Source organism: Rutidosis leptorrhynchoides, chromosome 1 (assembly GCF_046630445.1).
Source record: "Rutidosis leptorrhynchoides isolate AG116_Rl617_1_P2 chromosome 1, CSIRO_AGI_Rlap_v1, whole genome shotgun sequence".
Lineage (NCBI taxonomy): Eukaryota > Viridiplantae > Streptophyta > Magnoliopsida > Asterales > Asteraceae > Rutidosis > Rutidosis leptorrhynchoides.
In genome coordinates, this window is record NC_092333.1 from 673,318,027 (window position 1) to 673,338,879 (window position 20,853).

Here is a 20,853-nt window from a genome sequence, read left to right on the forward strand (position 1 = left end):
GACAATGGCGGAACTACTCAAAGGCAAAGGAGGGCTATGACCCTTCCAATTCTTGGATTTGATAGTGCAATAGATGTAGTATTTAAGACTAAAAAATTAATTTATATATTGGTGGCCCTCCTAATAAAACAACCATACAGTTCTGATTAGTTTTTTCCTATATTATATTGTTCATATCGTAGTATGTAATAGGTATACATCACCTATTTTGTTTCCCTGCACAACAATTGCCAATGATAAATTCATATGCATTTGATAATTTATGTCTATACATACAAATTATTGCACCCGATATTTACCATTAAAATTCATATTATTTGTTTAACTTAAGTTTTTCGTGATTAAGATGCTTCATATATAAAATACTACTTGTTTTATCAAAACACTGTTCGGTTAGATTTGATTTATATATGAACCGGTATTCATAATATTTTTCGCCCTCCCAATAAAAAGTTTCAAGTTCCGCCACTGCCCGTGGATTGCACATCAATTGTATAAATTAGTATTCGATAATGTTAGTATTGATATTTATCAAATGTATAATACAATAAAAATTAAGAAACCGTTTATTGCCAATAACATTTGTATCGCAAACATTAGTGTTGAATACTAACGCATAGATTATGAAACTATTTATGTGGCAAATTATTTATTTAGAAATATAAATATATAGTAATCTTGAATTATGAAAATATTAAATTTAATGAATAATAATTAAAATTAAAATTTAAAATCGTATGATATTAATTAATATTAATTGATAAACTATGAGTCTTTTAATCAAATGTAAAATCACCTTTTCTTTAAAAAGTTTCCATGTAATCAATCTACATATTACGAGTACTAGATAAAAGTAAACTAAATAAAATATAGGATAATTACATACCTTTGATATATGGAGTTATTTTAGGGAGTTATTATTATTTAATTAAGTTTACCTAAAAAAGCATGACATGTTGGACTTTTTTTTCGAAAAGCAAGGATATTATAAACTCGAAGCAAAGTCGGGCAAAGAGCCCAAACAAAACACGAAGCTATAGCTCAGTTACATACTCGAATCTGAGGCTATAGGAAGACAACACAACACACAAAAATGGTTGCTAAGGAAGCAACATAAGACAATTATACATATAAGATCACTAAATACAATACTTAATCGGATTAGACAACCATTCTAGCCACTCGATCTTCTCCTTTTTGTAACGCGAAGCAATCCATTCAAACGATTTCAATTGAATTTCCATAAGTGTCGTGGATCCGTTCCAACATTTGCTTGAAAAGACTTTATGGTTCTGGTTACGCCAAATAAGATACCTGCAAGTCCACTCCAACGCTTGCCAAATAAGAGAACCCGACAAGGAAAGAGCGTGATTACATTTACCTTGGAATGCCTCATTTAAACTTAGGTTAGAAACACCACCAAGATTCCACCACTTGTAAACCTGTTCCCATATATCCATAGATAAACCTCAAAAGAACATTGAGTGATCGATAGATTCGATGTCGTCATCACATAGAGGGCATCTAACGGAGTCGAGGTCTATACCTCTTTTATCAAGTTCGGTACGGGCCGGGATCCGCCTATTTAACACCCTCCACATGAAGACTTCAACTTTCAAAGGAACAAGATTATTTCTCAATGTTTGGTGTCGAGTTTTACCGTCTTGAAGAATAGCATCATCGATAAGTCTCGTTAGATTTTTTGTAGTAAACAACCCGTTTGAGCTGAGCTTCCAATGCCACGAATCTGCCCGAATATCCTGCTTCGAATACCCATTTAAACGCGAAATAAGATCCTGTAGTTCACCATTAACACGTCTCGAGGGGGTCTGGTCCAGTTCCAGCGTGCCTGCCATCTACCTGCTGCTGTCCACGTGATTTTGTCACTAATCACAGCTCCGTGGTCCGCATCTATCCTGTACAGTCATCTGAAAAAACACTTCAAAGGTTGGTCCATGAGCCAAGGGTCGTCCCAAAATTTTTTTCCCATCACCAGTCACTTTAATGAAAGAGTTGCTGAAGTTGATTCCCACTTTCTCAATGTCAACACCTGCACGAAGTATGTTAGCCCACACGCCACTTTTCCCTTGAGACCGGTTAAGGCTCGAGAGAGAAAGAAGCTCGTGGTCACCGTGAATACTTTTTAGAACTTTTACCCAAAGTGAGTTTGGCTCGTTTTTGGCTCGCCAAATCCACTTTCCCAAAAGCGCAAGATTTTTTGCCCGAAGGGATCCAATGTTTAGACCTCCTTCACCGTACGGTAAAAGAGAGTCCTCCCATTTGATCCAAGATAATTTGTTACACTCACCCGACCCGCCCCAAAAGAATTTTCTACGAATACTCTCAAGAGTTTTAATGACACTCACGGGAGCTCGAAAAAGCGAGAAATAGTATAGCGGTAAACTACTTAGGACCAATTTAACTAACGTTAACCTTCCACCAAATGAAACCGTTTTAGATTTCCAATTCCCTAACTTTGCATTGAATTTTTCAATCACAGGGGACCAATTTTCTATACGGTTCATATTTCGCCCAATAGGAATACCAAGATATGTGAAAGGTAGATCACCAACTTTGCAACCAACGCGACTAGCCATAGTTTCAATTTCCATTGAATGAACTCCAAGGCCATGAATCACACTCTTATGAAAATTAATCTTCAAACCCGACGTATTCCCAAAGCAATTTAATAGTTTCATGAGGTTACAAATATTTTGCCGGCTCCAATCACCTAAGAAGATTGTGTCGTCCGCGTATTGTAGATGCGACAACAACATTTTATCCGCCCCGACTTAAGAAAATTGGATTTTTTTTAAATTCAATTTACTTAAGAAAATGACACGTAGGACTATCTAATTAAGATTAATTGGGAAATTGACACGTAAGATTACTGGCACGTGTTTTATAATAATGTATAGATAGAGAGATAGATTTTACTATTATTATTATTATTATTATTATTATTATTATTATTATTATTATTATTATTATTATTATTATTATTATTATTATTATTATTATTATTATTATTATTATAAGTAGAGTATAAGTATATATATTATATAAAGTTAAACTTACAAATAGATCATATACTTTCACTATTATTCTATTCTAGGTTATATATCCTAAACAATTTTACTATAGGTTATAAACTTTCAAAAAGTATATGAAATGCCCCGTTCATATTAATTATAAACGTTTCATATTAATTAATTTCTTTGCGAGGTTTTGACCTCTATATGAGACGTTTTCAAAGCTTGCATTCATTTTAAAATAACCCTAACCTTTATTATTGAATAAAGGTTTAAAAGCATAAGTTTTGATTGTCGATCAAAGACAATCTCCTCAAAATACATGTATTTTACACACACCATTACATACTTGTCAACAATATATTACAAATACAATTCCCGAATGCAAGTTTATTTATTTAGAAAAGCATGATGACTCCAAATCTTGACGTTGAGTAAACATGCAACAGCGGAAGCTTTCTAATAATCACCTGAGAATAAACATGCTTAAAAAGTCAACAAAATTGTTGGTGAGTCATAGGTTTAGTTTCTATATAATAATCATAACATTTAATAAGCCACAAAATTTCATTTAATTAAATGCACAAGATTATTACAACTGCAAAAATTATTCATACGATGAGTCGTCTGGTAACCGACCTTAATATAGAGCGCTTAAGACATCTGGCATCATACATTCCACTATTCAAATGTATGACAAGAACCCTTCGAAGTACTAAAGCATTTCCACTATTCGAAAATAGGGGTGGTTGGTGCCCGTAGATCTACCTTTAGGATTCGCGTCAATTAGTGTTTTTCACTAATTCTTAGGTTACCAAGCATAATAATAATAATAAGTACAGATATCCGGTATAACAAAACAATCGTAGAATGTTGTTTCATGAAGTTGTGCTTATTTTGTAAAACATTTATAAATTTGCATGTATTCTCATCTCAAAATAATTTAGATAGTAAAAATGGGACTATAACTCACTTGTGATGATTTCCGAATAGATGGTAATAAGACTTGGCCTTTGACAAATTCACGAACCTAATAATAATATTCTTGTGTCAAGATATATATATATATAATTAATATTCCATACTTATGATACTTGTGATAATTTTAATTGTCCATTGTTAGTAGTCCAATGTTCATAGTCCAATAGTCCGATAGTCCAACAGTATAAATATATATATAAATATAAATGCGTATATTGTGTTAGAATTTACTAACACTATAATATATTGTCTTAATATAATAAGACACATAATATGTATATTGTCTGAAGCAATCCGCGACCCATTGTATACATGTCTCAGGCTCGATCACAACTCAAAGTATATATATTATGTTGGAATCCACTTCGACCCACAGCTAACTCGAGATTACTGCCAATGGTGTCTTATAGTTCGTTCCAATAATATATATAGAAGAAGTCAAAATGATATGTCAAAACTTTGTATACGAATCCACGGTGATCAAGTCATATATATATATATATATATATATATATATATATATATATATATATATATATATATATATATATATATATATATATATATATATATATATATATATATATATATATATATATATATATATATATGGTGCCTTACGATCTTTATTAAGACTATAATATATTATCGTAGAACTTAATCACGACTATTATAAATTGTATTTTCATAAGTTCGGGAACAAGACATGTATAAATACATGTAGGATATAAGGTAAGTTAGCTAAGATAAGGTTAGCATCCATTTTTATTAATCAAAACCGTAGCTAAAAACAAACAAAAATATCCAATTTTGTTTTACCCATAATTTCTTCGTTACATATCCGTTTTGAGTGATTCGACTTGCCACAGTTTTGTATCGAACCGTTATTTATTAATCTAAACAGAAAAAGTAAATGTTTATAGTCGAAAATATAGCTTAGGTGTCAAATACAAGAAGATAGTCATATCCGTCGTAAGAACGACATCTTGATGACTCTTTTGAAAAACATACTTCCAATTAGAGTTTAACTATGGATTTTGGATATATTTCATATCCATATAAAATAAGATTTTTCACCAAAGGAAATCTTTTAATTCAAAGTTTAAGATAGGTTTTTTAAAATCAAACCCAAAACAGCCCCCGATGATCTATGACGGCGTATGTTCAGTTTTAAGGTGTTCTTCGTGTTTACAAGTTTTATATCCTTATGTTAGCTTGACATACTGTCATAATACATGTGTTGAAGTATTTTAAAAGTCAAGTTAGAAGGATTAAGTTTGTTTGTGAACAAGTTTAGAATTAATCTAAACTATGTTTTTGTTGTTGTAAGTTATAAACTCATAATAAGATAGCTATATGGATATGAATCGAAAAAGATTATGAATAAGGTAACTACCTCAAATTAAATGAACAAAGTTGCTGATAAAATAAGATGATAATCTTGTGATCAAAGATATCCTTGATGGCTTGTAATCCTTGGAGTAGAATCATAGAATGAACAAAAGTTCGAATAAGATTTCTATCTTGAATTAAGATAGTTATAAGTATATGAATTGAAACAAAGCTTATATATGATTCTTACCTTGATAAAGAGGAGTAGATGAGTTAACAAAGTGTTCTTGAAGCTAGTTTATGATCAAAGTGAATGAAGATTTTCTAGTACTTGAAGTATGTGTGTTTAAAGAGTGTTTAAAGAGTAAGAAATGGAGAGAATACCTGGAGTTCTTGTGTGTGAGTATTATGAGAGTGAAGGTAAGTTAAATAGCTGATATAAATGAGTAAAAAGAGTGTTAAAAGTCATGGTTCATGTATATGTAACATCCCAAACCAATACGCGACAAAAACCATTGTAAATTTGTGACACAAAAATTTTTTTTTGCTGGCTGACCATCTGCGCGCCGCGCGGACACCCTTGCGCGCCGCGCAAATACGGGCTGTCCCCGGTGCACTTTAATGCGAAAAAGATTAGGTGCTTCCCGACACATTTAGCCAAAACGCTTTTAACCGAACATTTATATATGTAAAACTAACACATAACTAAGGTTTAAACGAGTTTTACAAAGTGGGGCCCACACGTGCCCAAAACGCCGCTAAGTGTAAAAATACAAATTTAATACAAATTAGAGTTTCGACCACAAAAAGTTTAATTGCCAAACGACACAACGAGCATGGTGTTTGGGGTTAAACTACCCAAGTCTCGGTCAAACTCCAAGCCAAAGCCAAAAGCGCTTCCTAATCATCAAAGCGGGAAACTTAATCCAAGGTAATGCCCTTACCCTTATCCACACACGAACCTATAAAAAGGTAAACAACGAGAGGGTAAGCAAAGCTTAGTGAGCAAAATAATTATACATATACATATATAATCTACCTACTTGCATCACTTACACAACATCATACTCGGTTTAACATTTCGACAATCATACAACAATATTATGCATATACCATAAACCGCAAATCCACGAGTAGCTAATAATACAATAGCATACGATTCATAATTAAATACATTCAATACATAATTCACGCAACCTTGGTTAACCAATTCGAACAAGGGAAATGGTACTTACAAGACCGTTGGAGTTCATAACATCCACTAGTGTTACTTACACACCGCGTAATCACTAATCCCCCGGGTGATGTCTTGAACACCGCGACTAACTCACCCTTACGACAATGTGGCGTCTTAAACACCGCGACGAATCCACACTTCATTCAATACAATGAGTGGTGTCTTAAACACCGCGACAATTCCACTCCCATGACAATGTGGTGTCTTAAACACCGCGACAATACCACATGTCAATTAAACAATGAGTAGTGTCTTAAACACCGCGACAATACCACTCGTCAAACATACTATGAGTAGTGTCTTAAACACCGCGACAATACTACTGATTACCTAGAATGTGGTGTCTTAAACACCGCGACAATTCCACATTCGTACACACAAATAAATACATTATATACGTACACGCATAATTATTCCACTCACCGTAGCACCAAGATGATGATTATGCACTTCCGAACTTCAAAGCAACGTACCTAATACATAGGTACACATTCAATTACGCAACTAGTGGAATTAACCACAATACTTACACTTAAGCATTTAAGGACCCAATATGCATTAAATAGCTCGACTATACCGAAACCGCCCATAAATGGCCAAGACTCAACTTTAATCACTAAAACTAGCGAATTATAGTCTACTAACTTCAACTAGAATAAACTTAGGGTATTTCATACCCGTTTCATCCCTTTCGGTCAACCTTGACTCATTTGACCCATTTTCAAGTCTTTCATCATTCATAAGAGTGCTAATGACTAGCAACTCAATTCAACACTTACAAAACCTCAAACACATGAATGAACTCTAGGTTAACACCCTTTGGGTCATCTTTCACCAATTTAACCCAACTAGGTCAACATTAATCATCTTGACCCATTTTAACACTTAACCCTAAAATCGGGTCATCTTTCGCCAAAAACCCTAACATTAACCAAGTTAGGTCCTAAAACAACTTTTAACGCTAGGTTAGTGCATTAATCACAAGCATTACTATCCTAGGTCCATTTTGACCCATTTGACCAATTTAAAGTCAATACACCCATTTGGGTCATCCACACCCAATTAACACCCATTTACTTATATAAATGTGTGCTAGTAATTAACTAACCTATTAGGGTTCATAAACATCAATTAGTACTATGAAACCCTAGGTTAGTTACCATTTAGTCTTCATGACACAATTTACCCAAGAACACCCCAAAATCACTAATAAATGGGTTTGATGTTCATCCTTTACTCCAAACCCTAACCCTTAAACAATTTACAACAAGGAATTAGGTTTAGAACTTACCGCCACAATCACCACGTAGCTAGTGACTAGATGAACAACTTTAGAACTCGCAATTCGACCCGAAATCGCCTCCTTCTTCCTTGATTCAAGCTTTCTCTCACTAAGTATCTCTCTCTCTCTCTAAAGTTTAGGTGGAAGGAGATAAGGTTGGTGGTAATGAAGCTATAACACTCCACAAACTGATCTTATGGCCTTTAGTTCGGATTCCATGTGATTTTACCAAAATGCCCATGCCATAAATTAAATAAAAAGAGGTGAGCTGTCAGCTCGATTTCGCGCGGCGCGCGAGTGGGTCGCGCGGCGCGCACCCGCCCAGATCAGCTTCTTTCCTCGTTTTAAATTATGTAACGAAACCCCACCATCCGAATCACTTATAATTACATGTTCACAATAAAATACACGGGTCTTACAACTCTCCCCCACTTAGAATCGATCACGTCCTCGTGATCCACGTCACTTAACCACCCGGAACCACACTCTATGGTATTCAACAACGTTACGATCCGATTTCCATCACAATACGTATTAACCCACCGATTGAACCAAAAACTAAATACTCATTTGCATGCGTTTCGAAACGTGCAATACACACAACCTCCGAAGTCTATAACGATAATTCAGAATATGCGAGAACGCCACGTACCCTTAGCGTACCCTTACCTGGTACAATGCTAAAACAACCAAAATTTCAACCCAAGGTCAACAACCCAAACGATGAAGACCGGACAAAAGAGAATCCTTACGGATAACACCTATTACTTAACATTCTTAGTAGCGCGCAACCACGACTAGTTCACAACTATCGTAAAATCGTAAGCAAGCGACCAAAAACCGCTGATGTCGAAAACAACTATTACTCACCACCATGTGCACAAAACGGCTAAGTGCACAATTTACACGGGCAATTAACATCATAAACCTACGAGTAACGGTTCTTTCCGAAAACCGCTCACCACCAACCACAACCAAGAGTGGTTAACGAAGAGCTAATCCTCCCGGATATCACTCATCACCTATTACTAGTCAAACGCGGTCAACCTAGAGATAACCCCAAATAAATACTTACATGTAACCATCTCGTAATACACAATAATGGCTATTGTGTAACTATCACTCAAACTATACGATAATGAGGCATCGTGCCCGTTCTCAAAGTCCCATTATGCCATTTCCAAGGTAACCAAACGGCTAACACAATCGAGCCAAAAACAACCCATATTGCGCATAGGCGCAACAATAATCCCCTAGAAGAGAATCCGGTACGCACATCCCTTAACCGAGGGACCTTACCTTACTTGTCGAATACGTCAATTATCTCCCAATGAGATTTACCACATTACCACCTTGGTGATAATTTAAACCCAAAACTATATGCACAACTTATTCCAAATTGTACTTTTACCACCGTCGACCAATGTAGGTCTCAACACTAGCTTCGTATCCATACGAGCATCATCCAAAGTAACAATACAATAGAGCACCTTCGTGCGAGGGTACAACTCCCCCACTTAAGACTCCGTTCCGTAACCACATAGTTGAATAATAGCATCCCGTGGGAGGTCCACTTATCCACATACACAATCGATGTCCTCATTGGTCATAGTCCTTGAATTCTCGCGAATTGGTCCTCAACAATAAATCCCGACGATAAACACATACCCACTTTCACAGAAAGAGTGACCACTAACCTAACAACTAATTCGCCAGAACGCATTATCGAAATTCCTATAAGAGAGACAAGGTTCACCCGTCTTACATCTCTTAATACGCACGTCACCAAAACCTTGCTCCAACCCTGAGCATACGGAGGAATCTAACCTAAACTTAAACACTTTAAACGAAGAGTTTACCACGATTTACACAACCTTGCACTTGCAAAAATCCCATTGCTATAGCTCATCAAATTTCCACCTGGTCACTCATGTACTTAAGGGTTTCTCCCCGGTACCCTAAGTACAATGTGACCGCACACCATTGGAGTCGGACACCACGCTAGTACGTATGGAAGAGGCACCTAATGTCGCGTCCCGAAGACTCCATTACCAACGTTTATCTAGATCAAACACTTGGTCTTAATGGTTCAATCCACCCGACGAACCTCATGGCTCATCAATTTCCACACGAAAACGAGCACGCTCTAACATCCAAAACCAAAGCCCGTCCCCATGGTTTGGTAGAAAACATTTCCCAAACAGTAAGGAATGCTTGGTTGCACCAAGTCTTACACCCTGCAGTCGACAACCCCAACTCCAACGTAGGGTAATTCCATTAGGAACGCTACCCGTAACAATACCATGTATTTACACTAATGCATTCGCCCCTAGGTTGCACCCTTGTGAGTCGACGACTCGGGCGCCGACCTAGTGTACCATCATAGAAATTCCTAACCCCGCACCCATAAGGATACAAATGGGATATATGCTCACTCGAGACAAATTTAGGCCTCGAAACGAAATTTAAATCTCTAAATTCACAATCGGATCCATCGGCGCACCACAAGTAATAATAAAGCACATTTGTATCGAGAATGAGTACCTGAAGTAGCATTATTGGACTTCTGTGCTTCACCATCCATCGAGTACTCGCGCTCCAACCTCTTAACCCGCTCGGCAAACGATTCAGAGCATTCCGACCTTCGGTGTCCCTCCTTTTGGCAAATAAAACACTTGATCGTGCTCGAAGCCATATTTGCACAATCGCGTGTCATATAACCTCGTTGTAGATGATCATAACTCGTAGGCGCGAAATTCCCCAACTTACAATCCCTTTTTGCAATCAATTTAGGACATTTTGACTTTTGGTGCCCTTCCTTCCAACAGTAAAAACATACCTTCTTGCCCAACGGGCACTCGCGAGCCTTATGTCCCCATTGCCCACATTTGTAACACTTTAGCCCACCGGGGCCTGACGCTCCCTTCTTCATGCTACTAGCCGCCTCAATTACACTTCTACTTTGATTAATAAACAACTCGGGACACTCCGACCTTCGGTGTCCCTTCCTTCGACACTTGAAACATATGTCGTTTTTAGGAGGTGCATTCGTGCAATCACGCGACAAGTGACCCTTTTCAGCACAATTATAACATGTAGGTACATGGCCTCCCTTACACCTCTTCTTCACATTTCCGACGCCTTCAGGCGCACTTCTTGTCCTCTTACCAGGAGCACATGACTCCAACCTTGCAAGTACATTCTCATCACCACCACCTCGAGGTTTAGAAAACCTCTTCTCAAACTCTTCCCTTACAACCTTAGTCACTTGGTCTCGGACCATTTCGGTTACTCGTCCTTCGATTGACTCCTTGACTACTTGACCAACTCCGTTGGCAAAACCCGAGACGCATTGTTCAATCGCGGCTTCAACCATTACCGCTAACTCGTCCTTCCTTTCATGAGTAGGCCCTTCCGTTCCGTATTCATCTTCCGTCTTCATTCTTAAGAAATGAAATAGGTTAACCAATGGAACGAAAAGACATAACACGTATGTATATACATATACATATACCACACTACCCCATCTTGCTCGACAATCGTCGTACATTGCTTGTTTGACACGATTTGCACCCGTAGTAATGGTAGCTAGTCATTACTACGCGAGCACGTCGCATTATCTTGCTAGTACAACGTCCATCTCGCTTGATGATTGCTACACAACATGAACAAATAACACATGATTAGTTCACATGAACCTATGTACTAACCAAGTCTCGGTCCGACCCAAAGTCCTACAAGTCCCGCACAATGCACACACAAAAGTCTAAGTCTAGGCGCCTATCTCAAGTCACCTAAATCCCTTAGACCATGCTCTGATACCACTTGTAACATCCCAAACCAATACGCGACAAAAACCATTGTAAATTTGTGACACAAAAAAAAATTTTTGCTGGCTGACCATCTGCGCGCCGCGCGGACACCCTTGCGCGCCGCGCAAATACGGGCTGTCCCCGGTGCACTTTAATGCGAAAAAGATTAGGTGCTTCCCGACACATTTAGCCAAAACGCTTTTAACCAAACATTTATATATGTAAAACTAACACATAACTAAGGTTTAAACGAGTTTTACAAAGTGGGGCCCACACGTGCCCAAAACGCCGCTAAGTGTAAAAATACAAATTTAATACAAATTAGAGTTTCGACCACAAAAAGTTTAATTGTCAAACGACACAACGAGCATGGTGTTTGGGGTTAAACTACCCAAGTCTCGGTCAAACTCCAAGCCAAAGCCAAAAGCGCTTCCTAATCATCAAAGTGGGAAACTTAATCCAAGGTAATGCCCTTACCCTTATCCACACACGAACCTATAAAAAGGTAAACAACGAGAGGGTAAGCAAAGCTTAGTGAGCAAAATAATTATACATATACATATATAATCTACCTACTTGCATCACTTACACAACATCATACTCGGTTTAACATTTCGACAATCATACAACAATATTATGCATATACCATAAACCGCAAATCCACGAGTAGCTAATAATACAATAGCATACGATTCATAATTAAATACATTCAATACATAATTCACGCAACCTTGGTTAACCAATTCGAACAAGGGAAACGGTACTTACAAGACCGTTGGAGTTCATATCATCCACTAGTGTTACTTACACACTGCGTAATCACTAATCCCCCGGGTGATGTCTTGAACACCGCGACTAACTCACCCTTACGACAATGTGGCGTCTTAAACACCGCGACGAATCCACACTTCATTCAATACAATGAGTGGTGTCTTAAACACCGCGACAATTCCACTCCCATGACAATGTGGTGTCTTAAACACCGCGACAATACCACATGTCAATTAAACAATGAGTAGTGTCTTAAACACCGCGACAATACCACTCGTCAAACATACTATGAGTAGTGTCTTAAACACCGCGACAATACTACTGATTACCTAGAATGTGGTGTCTTAAACACCGCGACAATTCCACATTCGTACACACAAATAAATACATTATATACGTACACGCATAATTATTCCACTCACCGTAGCACCAAGATGATGATTATGCACTTCCGAACTTCAAAGCAACGTACCTAATACATAGGTACACATTCAATTACGCAACTAGTGGAATTAACCACAATACTTACACTTAAGCATTTAAGGACCCAATATGCATTAAATAGCTCGACTATACCGAAACCGCCCATAAATGGCCAAGACTCAACTTTAATCACTAAAACTAGCGAATTATAGTCTACTAACTTCAACTAGAATAAACTTAGGGTATTTCATACCCGTTTCATCCCTTTCGGTCAACCTTGACTCATTTGACCCATTTTCAAGTCTTTCATCATTCATAAGAGTGCTAATGACTAGCAACTCAATTCAACACTTACAAAACCTCAAACACATGAATGAACTCTAGGTTAACACCCTTTGGGTCATCTTTCACCAATTTAACCCAACTAGGTCAACATTAATCATCTTGACCCATTTTAACACTTAACCCTAAAATCGGGTCATCTTTCGCCAAAAACCTTAACATTAACCAAGTTAGGTCCTAAAACAACTTTTAACGCTAGGTTTGTGCATTAATCACAAGCATTACTATCCTAGGTCCATTTTGACCCATTTGACCAATTTAAAGTCAATACACCCATTTGGGTCATCCACACCCAATTAACACCCATTTACTTATATAAATGTGTGCTAGTAATTAACTAACCTATTAGGGTTCATAAACATCAATTAGTACTATGAAACCCTAGGTTAGTTACCATTTAGTCTTCATGACACAATTTACCCAAGAACACCCCAAAATCACTAATAAATGGGTTTGATGTTCATCCTTTACTCCAAACCCTAACCCTTAAACAATTTACAACAAGGAATTAGGTTTAGAACTTACCGCCACAATCACCACGTAGCTAGTGACTAGATGAACAACTTTAGAACTCGCAATTCGACCCGAAATCGCCTCCTTCTTCCTTGATTCAAGCTTTCTCTCACTAAGTATCTCTCTCTCTCTCTAAAGTTTAGGTGGAAGGAGATAAGGTTGGTGGTAATGAAGCTATAACACTCCACAAACTGATCTTATGGCCTTTAGTTCGGATTCCATGTGATTTTACCAAAATGCCCATGCCATAAATTAAATAAAAAGAGGTGAGCTGTCAGCTCGATTTCGCGCGGCGCGCACCCGCCCAGATCAGCTTCTTTCCTCGTTTTAAATTACGTAACGAAACCCCACCATCCGAATCACTTATAATTACATGTTCACAATAAAATACACGGGTCTTACAGTATATTGTTAAGAGACTTTATCAAAATTTGGAATATAGCATAATAATGCAAACTAGAAGTTAAATGTTGGTTCCCACAAGTCTCCATCATGTTTATCCTTGTCTTGTGACTCATAGGGCTGCTAAGGAGGCTATAATTGGTATTTCATATTGGTATATACTCATAGTATTTAAGTATGGAAGCTGGGTATGATACGGGTGTAAATACCGAATGAATACGAATAGAATTCTTGATGGAATTGAATGAGATTATGAGTATAGCTATCTTTGTTGAGTATAAGTATGTTAGTATATATGTTTAAGTCTTTCAAAAGTGTATTAATACATATTAATACAATACATATACATATATTTTAATTTAGAAGTTATTACAACGTTAATCGTTATATATATGTATATAGTCTTGAAGTCTTTAAGTTAGTAATCTCATTTTATGTATATAACCAATTATTAATATATGTAATTAGATACTTAAATATCATTTAACAATCATGAGTATATATTTATATTCATATATATGTCATTAAATAATTATTACGAATTATGACGTTCGTGAATCGTAAGACAGACGGGGTGGCCAAATGTTTGTATAAAATTCATTTCAAATAACCAAGTCTTAATGAGTTTAATTGCTTAACATGTTGAAAACATTAATTATGTAAATATTAATCTTCTATATATTAACGGAAAAATCCGGGTCGTTACAGTATATTAATATAAATAACTAATAATTTTTACCTGGAACAAAAAAAATATGTGATGACGTTTTTCGTTCTTGAATGGCCCAATGTATCTTGGCCTCAATTTCCCTCGCTTTCCAAAATGAATAACACCTTTCCAAGGTGATACCTTAAGCATAACCATATCACCCTCCTCAAACTCTAAAGGTTTCCTTCTAACATCCGCGTAGCTCTTTTGCCGACTCCGGGCTGTTTTCAATCGTTGCTGAATCTGAATGACCTTGTCGGTAGTTTCCTGAATAATTTTCGAACCTATAATCTGTTTTCCCCCCACATCACTGCAACAAATCGGCGACCTGCACTTTCTCCCATAAAGTGCCTCGAATGGTGCCGCCTCAATACTAGAATGATAGCTGTTGTTGTAGAAAAACTCAGCTAACGGTAGATGTCGATCCCAATTGCTTCCAAAATCAATAACACATGCTCGTATCATGTCTTCGAGTGTCTGAATTGTCCTTTCACTCTGCCCATCAGTTTGTGGATGATAGGCAGTACTTAAATCTAGACGAGTTCCCAACGCTTCATGTAATGCCTGCCAGAATCTAGAAGTAAATCTGCTATCACGATCAGAGATAATAGAGATTGGTATACCATGTCTAGAAACAACTTCTTTCAGATATAATCATGCTAATTTCTCTATACCATCCTCTTCTTTTATTAGTAGAAAGTGTGCTAACTTAGTAAGACGATCGACTATTACCCAAATCATATCATAACCACTTGCGGTTCTCGGTAACTTAGCAATGAAATCCATGGTAATGTTTTTCCATTTCCATTCTGGGATTTCAGGTTGTTGGAGTAGACCCGATGGTTTTTGATGCTCAGCTTTGACTTTAGAACAAGTCAAACATGCTCCTACATATATGGCTATATCAGCCTTCATTCCTGGCCACCAAAAGTTTCTCTTGAGGTCTTGGTACATTTCCCCCGCTGCGAGATGTATTGAATATCTGGTTTTATGTGCTTCATCTAGTACCACTTTCCTCAAATCCCCATTCCTTGGTACCCAGATTCTTTCAGCTAAATACCTGGTTCCGTCTTCTCGAATATTAAGCTGTTTTTCTATTCCTTTGGGTATTTCCCTTCCAAAAATTCCTTCCTTCAAAACCTCCTGTTGTGCCTCTTTTATTCGAGTAGTAAGATTAGTATGAATAATCATGTTCATAGCTTTTACTTGAATATGTTCTCTTTCCTTTCAACTCAAGGCATTGGCTACCACATTTGCTTTCCCTGGATGGTAACGGATTTCACAATCATAATCATTTAGCAGCTCAACCCACCTACGCTGCCTCATATTTAGTTGCTTTTGATTTAAAATATGTTGGAGACTTTTGTGGTCAGTGTATATGATGAACTTGACCCCATATTGATAATGTATCCACATCTTTAATGCAAAAACAACGGCGCCCAATTCCAGATTGTGTGTGGTGTAGTTTTGTTCATGAATTTTGAGTTGTCGAGAAGCATATGCAATCACCTTCTTCCGTTGCATAAGAACACACCCAAAACCCATTCTTGATGCGTCGCAGTAGATAAAAAAATCTTCCATTCCGTCAGGTAACGATAAAATAGGTGCCGTAGTCAACTTATTTTTCAACAATTGGAAGGCACTCTCTTGTTCGAAAGTCCATTCATACTTCTTCCCCTTATGTGTCAATGCGGTTAAAGGTTTGGCTACTCGGGAGAAATCTTGAATAAACCTCCTATAGTAATCGGCTAAACCCAAAAATTGACGTATTTACGTTGGAGTTTTCGGGGTCTCCCAATTTTTGATGGCTTCAATCTTGGCGGGATCAACTTTGATTCCATTACTACTGACTACGTAGCCAAGAAATTGTACTTCATTTAACCAAAAAGCACATTTAGAGAACTTAGCATAAAGTTGTTCTTTTCTTAACAACTCTAACACAAGTCTCAAGTGTTGTTCGTGTTCTTGGTTATTCTTCGAATATATAAGGATGTCATCAATAAAGACAATAACAAACTTATCTAAATATGGACTACATACTCGGTGCATGAGGTCCATGAAAACTGCAGGTGCATTGGTTAAACCAAATGGCATAACCATGAATTCGTAGTGGCCATAACGAGTTCTGAAGGCTGTTTTTGGTATATCAGCTTCTTTAACCCTTAGTTGATGATAACTCGACCTTAGGTCGATTTTGGAGTATACGCTCGAACCTTGGAGTTGATCGAATAGGTCATCGATTTGGGGTAAAGGGTATCGGTTTTTAATGGTGATTTTGTTCAGCTCACGGTAATCGATACACATGCGAAAAGACCCATCTTGCTTTTTAACGAACAAAATTGGAGCTCCCCATGGTGACGTACTCGGTCGAATGAAACCACGTTCTAATAATTCTTGTAGCTGACTTTGTAATTCTTTCATTTCGGTGGGCGCAAGTCTATATGGAGCACGACCTATTGGTGCGACTCCCGGTACAAGATCTATTTGGAATTCAATGGATCGGTGTAGAGGTAGACCCGGTAATTCGTTCGGAAACACCTCAGGAAATTCTCTTGCAACGGAAACGTCATCGATTTTCTTTTCTTCTTTTTCAACCTTCTCGACGTGTGCTAGAACAGCATAACAACCTTTTCTTATTAGTTTGCGTGCCTTCAAACTACTGATAAGATTTAATTTGGCATTACCCTTTTCTCCGTACACCATTAAGGGTAACCCGTCTTCCCTCGGAATGCGAATCGCCTTCTCATGACAAACAACTTTAGCTTTCACCCTGGACATCCAGTCCATTCCAATAATTACGTCGAAGCTTCCCAATTCCACCGGTATTAAATCAATTGCAAACGTTTTGCTAACTAAACTAATTTTTCGATTTCGGCAAATTTTATCAACCTTAATTAGTTTACCGTTTGCTACTTCAACTATACACTTTTTATCCAAAGGCGTTAACGGGCAATTTAATTTGGCACAAAAATTCTCTACTCATATAACTTCTATCGGCACCCGAATCAAATAAAACATAAGCAGGTGTATTGTTGATAAGAAACGTACCTGTAACAAGCTCCGGGTCTTCCTGTGCTTTCTCCCCATTAATGTTGAAGGCTCTCCCACGACATTGCCTATTTTCATTCCGGCACTGGTTTATGGTATGGCCCGATTTTCCACATCCATAGCAAACAACGCCGTTATTATTTGTTCCGGCATTATTTTCTCCTTTGTTTCTATTTGGTCCGTAGACTTCACACTTTGTCGCAATATGTCCATTCCTGTTGCACCTGGTACATAACTCTCTACAAAACCACTCCGGATGAAACGTATCACACCTTGGGCATATAGTTCTTTGCTTTTTGTTGTCGTCGTTGTTGTTGTTGTTGTTGTTGTTGTTGTTAGGGTTATTGTTGTTGAGACGGTTGTTATTGTTATTGTTAGGATTGGGGTTGTTGTTGTTGTAGTTTTGGTTGCGGTTGTTGTTGTTGTAATTGTTATTGGAATGGTTGTTGCGGTTATTGTTGCGGTTGTTATTGCGATTATTGTTATTGTTGGGGTGGTTGCGATTGTTGTTGTAGTTGTTGTTTTGATTGTTGTTGTTGGACTGGTGACCCTGATTACTGCTTTCCTCCCACTTTCTCTTTTCCTGTTTCATTATGGCCTCCTCGGCCGCCTCTTTTTTTTATCCTTCCTGTAATTTGGCCTATCAATTTATGGGCTATACGACCCGCTTTCTGCATTGTTGCAGGGTCGTTAGCACCTACATGCTCTTGGATTCATTCCGGCAACCCTTTTATGAATGCTTCAATTTTTGCCTCTTCATCCTCAAATACTCCAGGACACATTAAAACTAGTTCGTTGAAACGTCGCTTGTAGGTAATGAAGTCTAACCCTTGGGTTGTCAGTGCTTTAAGCTCTTCCTTGAGCTTGTTGATTTCAGTTCTGGGACGGTACTCTTCCTTCATCATGTGCTTGAAAGCGGACCATGGAAGTGCGTAGGCGGTATTCTGTCCTACGTAATCCATATAGGTATTCCACCATGTCAAAGCAGTACCCCTGAAAGAATGTGTGGCATACTTAACTTTATCCTCTTCTGCGCAGTTGCTGATTGCAAACACGGCTTCAACCTTCTCTGTCCACCGCTTTAGTCCAACGGGTCCTTCGGTTCCTTCAAACTCATTGGGTTTGCAGGCCATAAAAGCTTTGTAGGAACATCCTACCCAGTTGCCATTGTTTCCTCCACTGCTGGAACCCGATTAGTTATTGTTGTTCATTGCATTCACTACTGCAGCCATATTTGCAGCGAAAGCTTGAAGTTCTTCTGTGTTCAATTGTTGTTGTCTAGTAGCTGGAGGAGCCATTTCCTTCAAAAATAGCCGACTGAGTTAATCATATAGAATTTTAGAAGTAGCCAAAAAGTATTTTGTAGCTTAATATGAACTTATTATTATAAAAGCTTTTTCTTCATATTAGCGTTTTATAACTATAATAATGTTCATACTTAGCAAATAACACACAAATTAACTACTAAAATTCTAATATGAAAAACTATGGTAAGTTATTACGTTACTACGTAATAATAAGTTGTAATGATAATAATAATAAACATTTCATGCTTATTCTTATTATTATACAATCATAAGGAAAATTACATTGCGGATTTTCTTACAAACTTAAACACACAATATAATACATATTATACAATGCATGGAATATAGGGTAGTCATCGATAGTTTAAGAATGACGAGGTTTCTTAGATGTTGACGTTGTTCCTTTCTCAGTCAAACGTTTGGATCTTCGTTTGGATAGTTCTTTTTCCAATTCCTCCCAATTGGTTCTTTCGGCTAATTGCTTAGGAACAAAACCACCAGTCGTTATACGAGCGGTCATTTTGTAAACTGCTTTCTTAGATGGTTCATGTGGATGGTCACAAATATTTTGGGTCATAATAGGTTCATCGGGTTTGGGATTGGGTATAACAGCCAAAGATTTTCCCAAATCACGTTGTGGTTCGGTAATTTCCACAACTTCTTCAGGATCCTCTTCTTCGGGTTCCTCCTCTGGATCTTCTTCCGGATCCTCTTCTGGCAATTGTGAATCTTCCCAATTTTCCCAACAATTTTCCTCTTTAATGGTAGTACCAAAAGTTAACTTTTCCGTTGGTTCATAAGTCGTATGCTTTGACTCAACATCCGAATCACTTGATAAGTAAATGAAATCTGAATCACTAGAGATGCTTATATGATTGGACGAAGTCATCTATCACATAATAGCAGGCACGTTAAGAGAATGATGTATCTTATAATATTTATATGTTAATAATCTTATGTTTCCAACAATTATATTAAGCAATCATTTTTAAAACAATTACGGTCGAAGTCCAGGCTCACTAATGCATCAAAAATCAGTTAGGCACACTAATGAAAATTTTTTTGATTCTCTAAGACTAAAGCTCGGATACCAACTGAAATGCCCCGTTCATATTAATTATAAACGTTTCATATTAATTGATTTCTTTGCGAGGTTTTGACCTCTATATGAGATGTTTTCGAAGCTTGCATTCATTTTAAAATAACCCTAACCTTTATTATTGAATAAAGGTTTAAAAGCATAAGTTTTGATTGTCGATCAAAGACAATCTCCTCAAAATACATGTATTTTACACACACCATTACATACTTGTCAACAATATATTACAAATACAATTCCCGAATGCAAGTTTATTTATTTAGAAAAGCATGATGACTCCAAATCTTGACGTTGAGTAAACATGCAACAGCGGAAGCTTTCTAATAATCACCTGAGAATAAACATGCTTAAAAAGTCAACAAAATTGTTGGTGAGTCATAGGTTTAGTTTCTATATAATAATCATAACATTTAATAAGCCACAAAATTTCATTTAATTAAATGCGCAGGATCATTACAACTGCAAAAATCATTCATACGATGAGTCTCCTGGTAACCGACCTTAACATAGAGCGCTTAAGATATCTGGCATCATACATTCCACTATTCAAATGTATGACAAGA

The 20,853-nt window shown here is 37.2% G+C and overlaps 1 protein-coding gene across 1 annotated transcript; it reads right to left on the reverse strand.

The window, feature by feature from the left end:
* Window positions 1–1,139: 1,139 nt before the first annotated feature.
* Window positions 1,140–1,856, reverse strand: LOC139851355 (uncharacterized). Its single transcript, XM_071840382.1, has 2 exons — window positions 1,530–1,856; window positions 1,140–1,442 (listed from the first exon to the last, which is right to left on the reverse strand). Exons 1-2 carry the CDS (start codon window positions 1,854–1,856, stop codon window positions 1,140–1,142), a joined length of 630 nt encoding a protein of 209 aa, XP_071696483.1.
* Window positions 1,857–20,853: the final 18,997 nt, after the last annotated feature.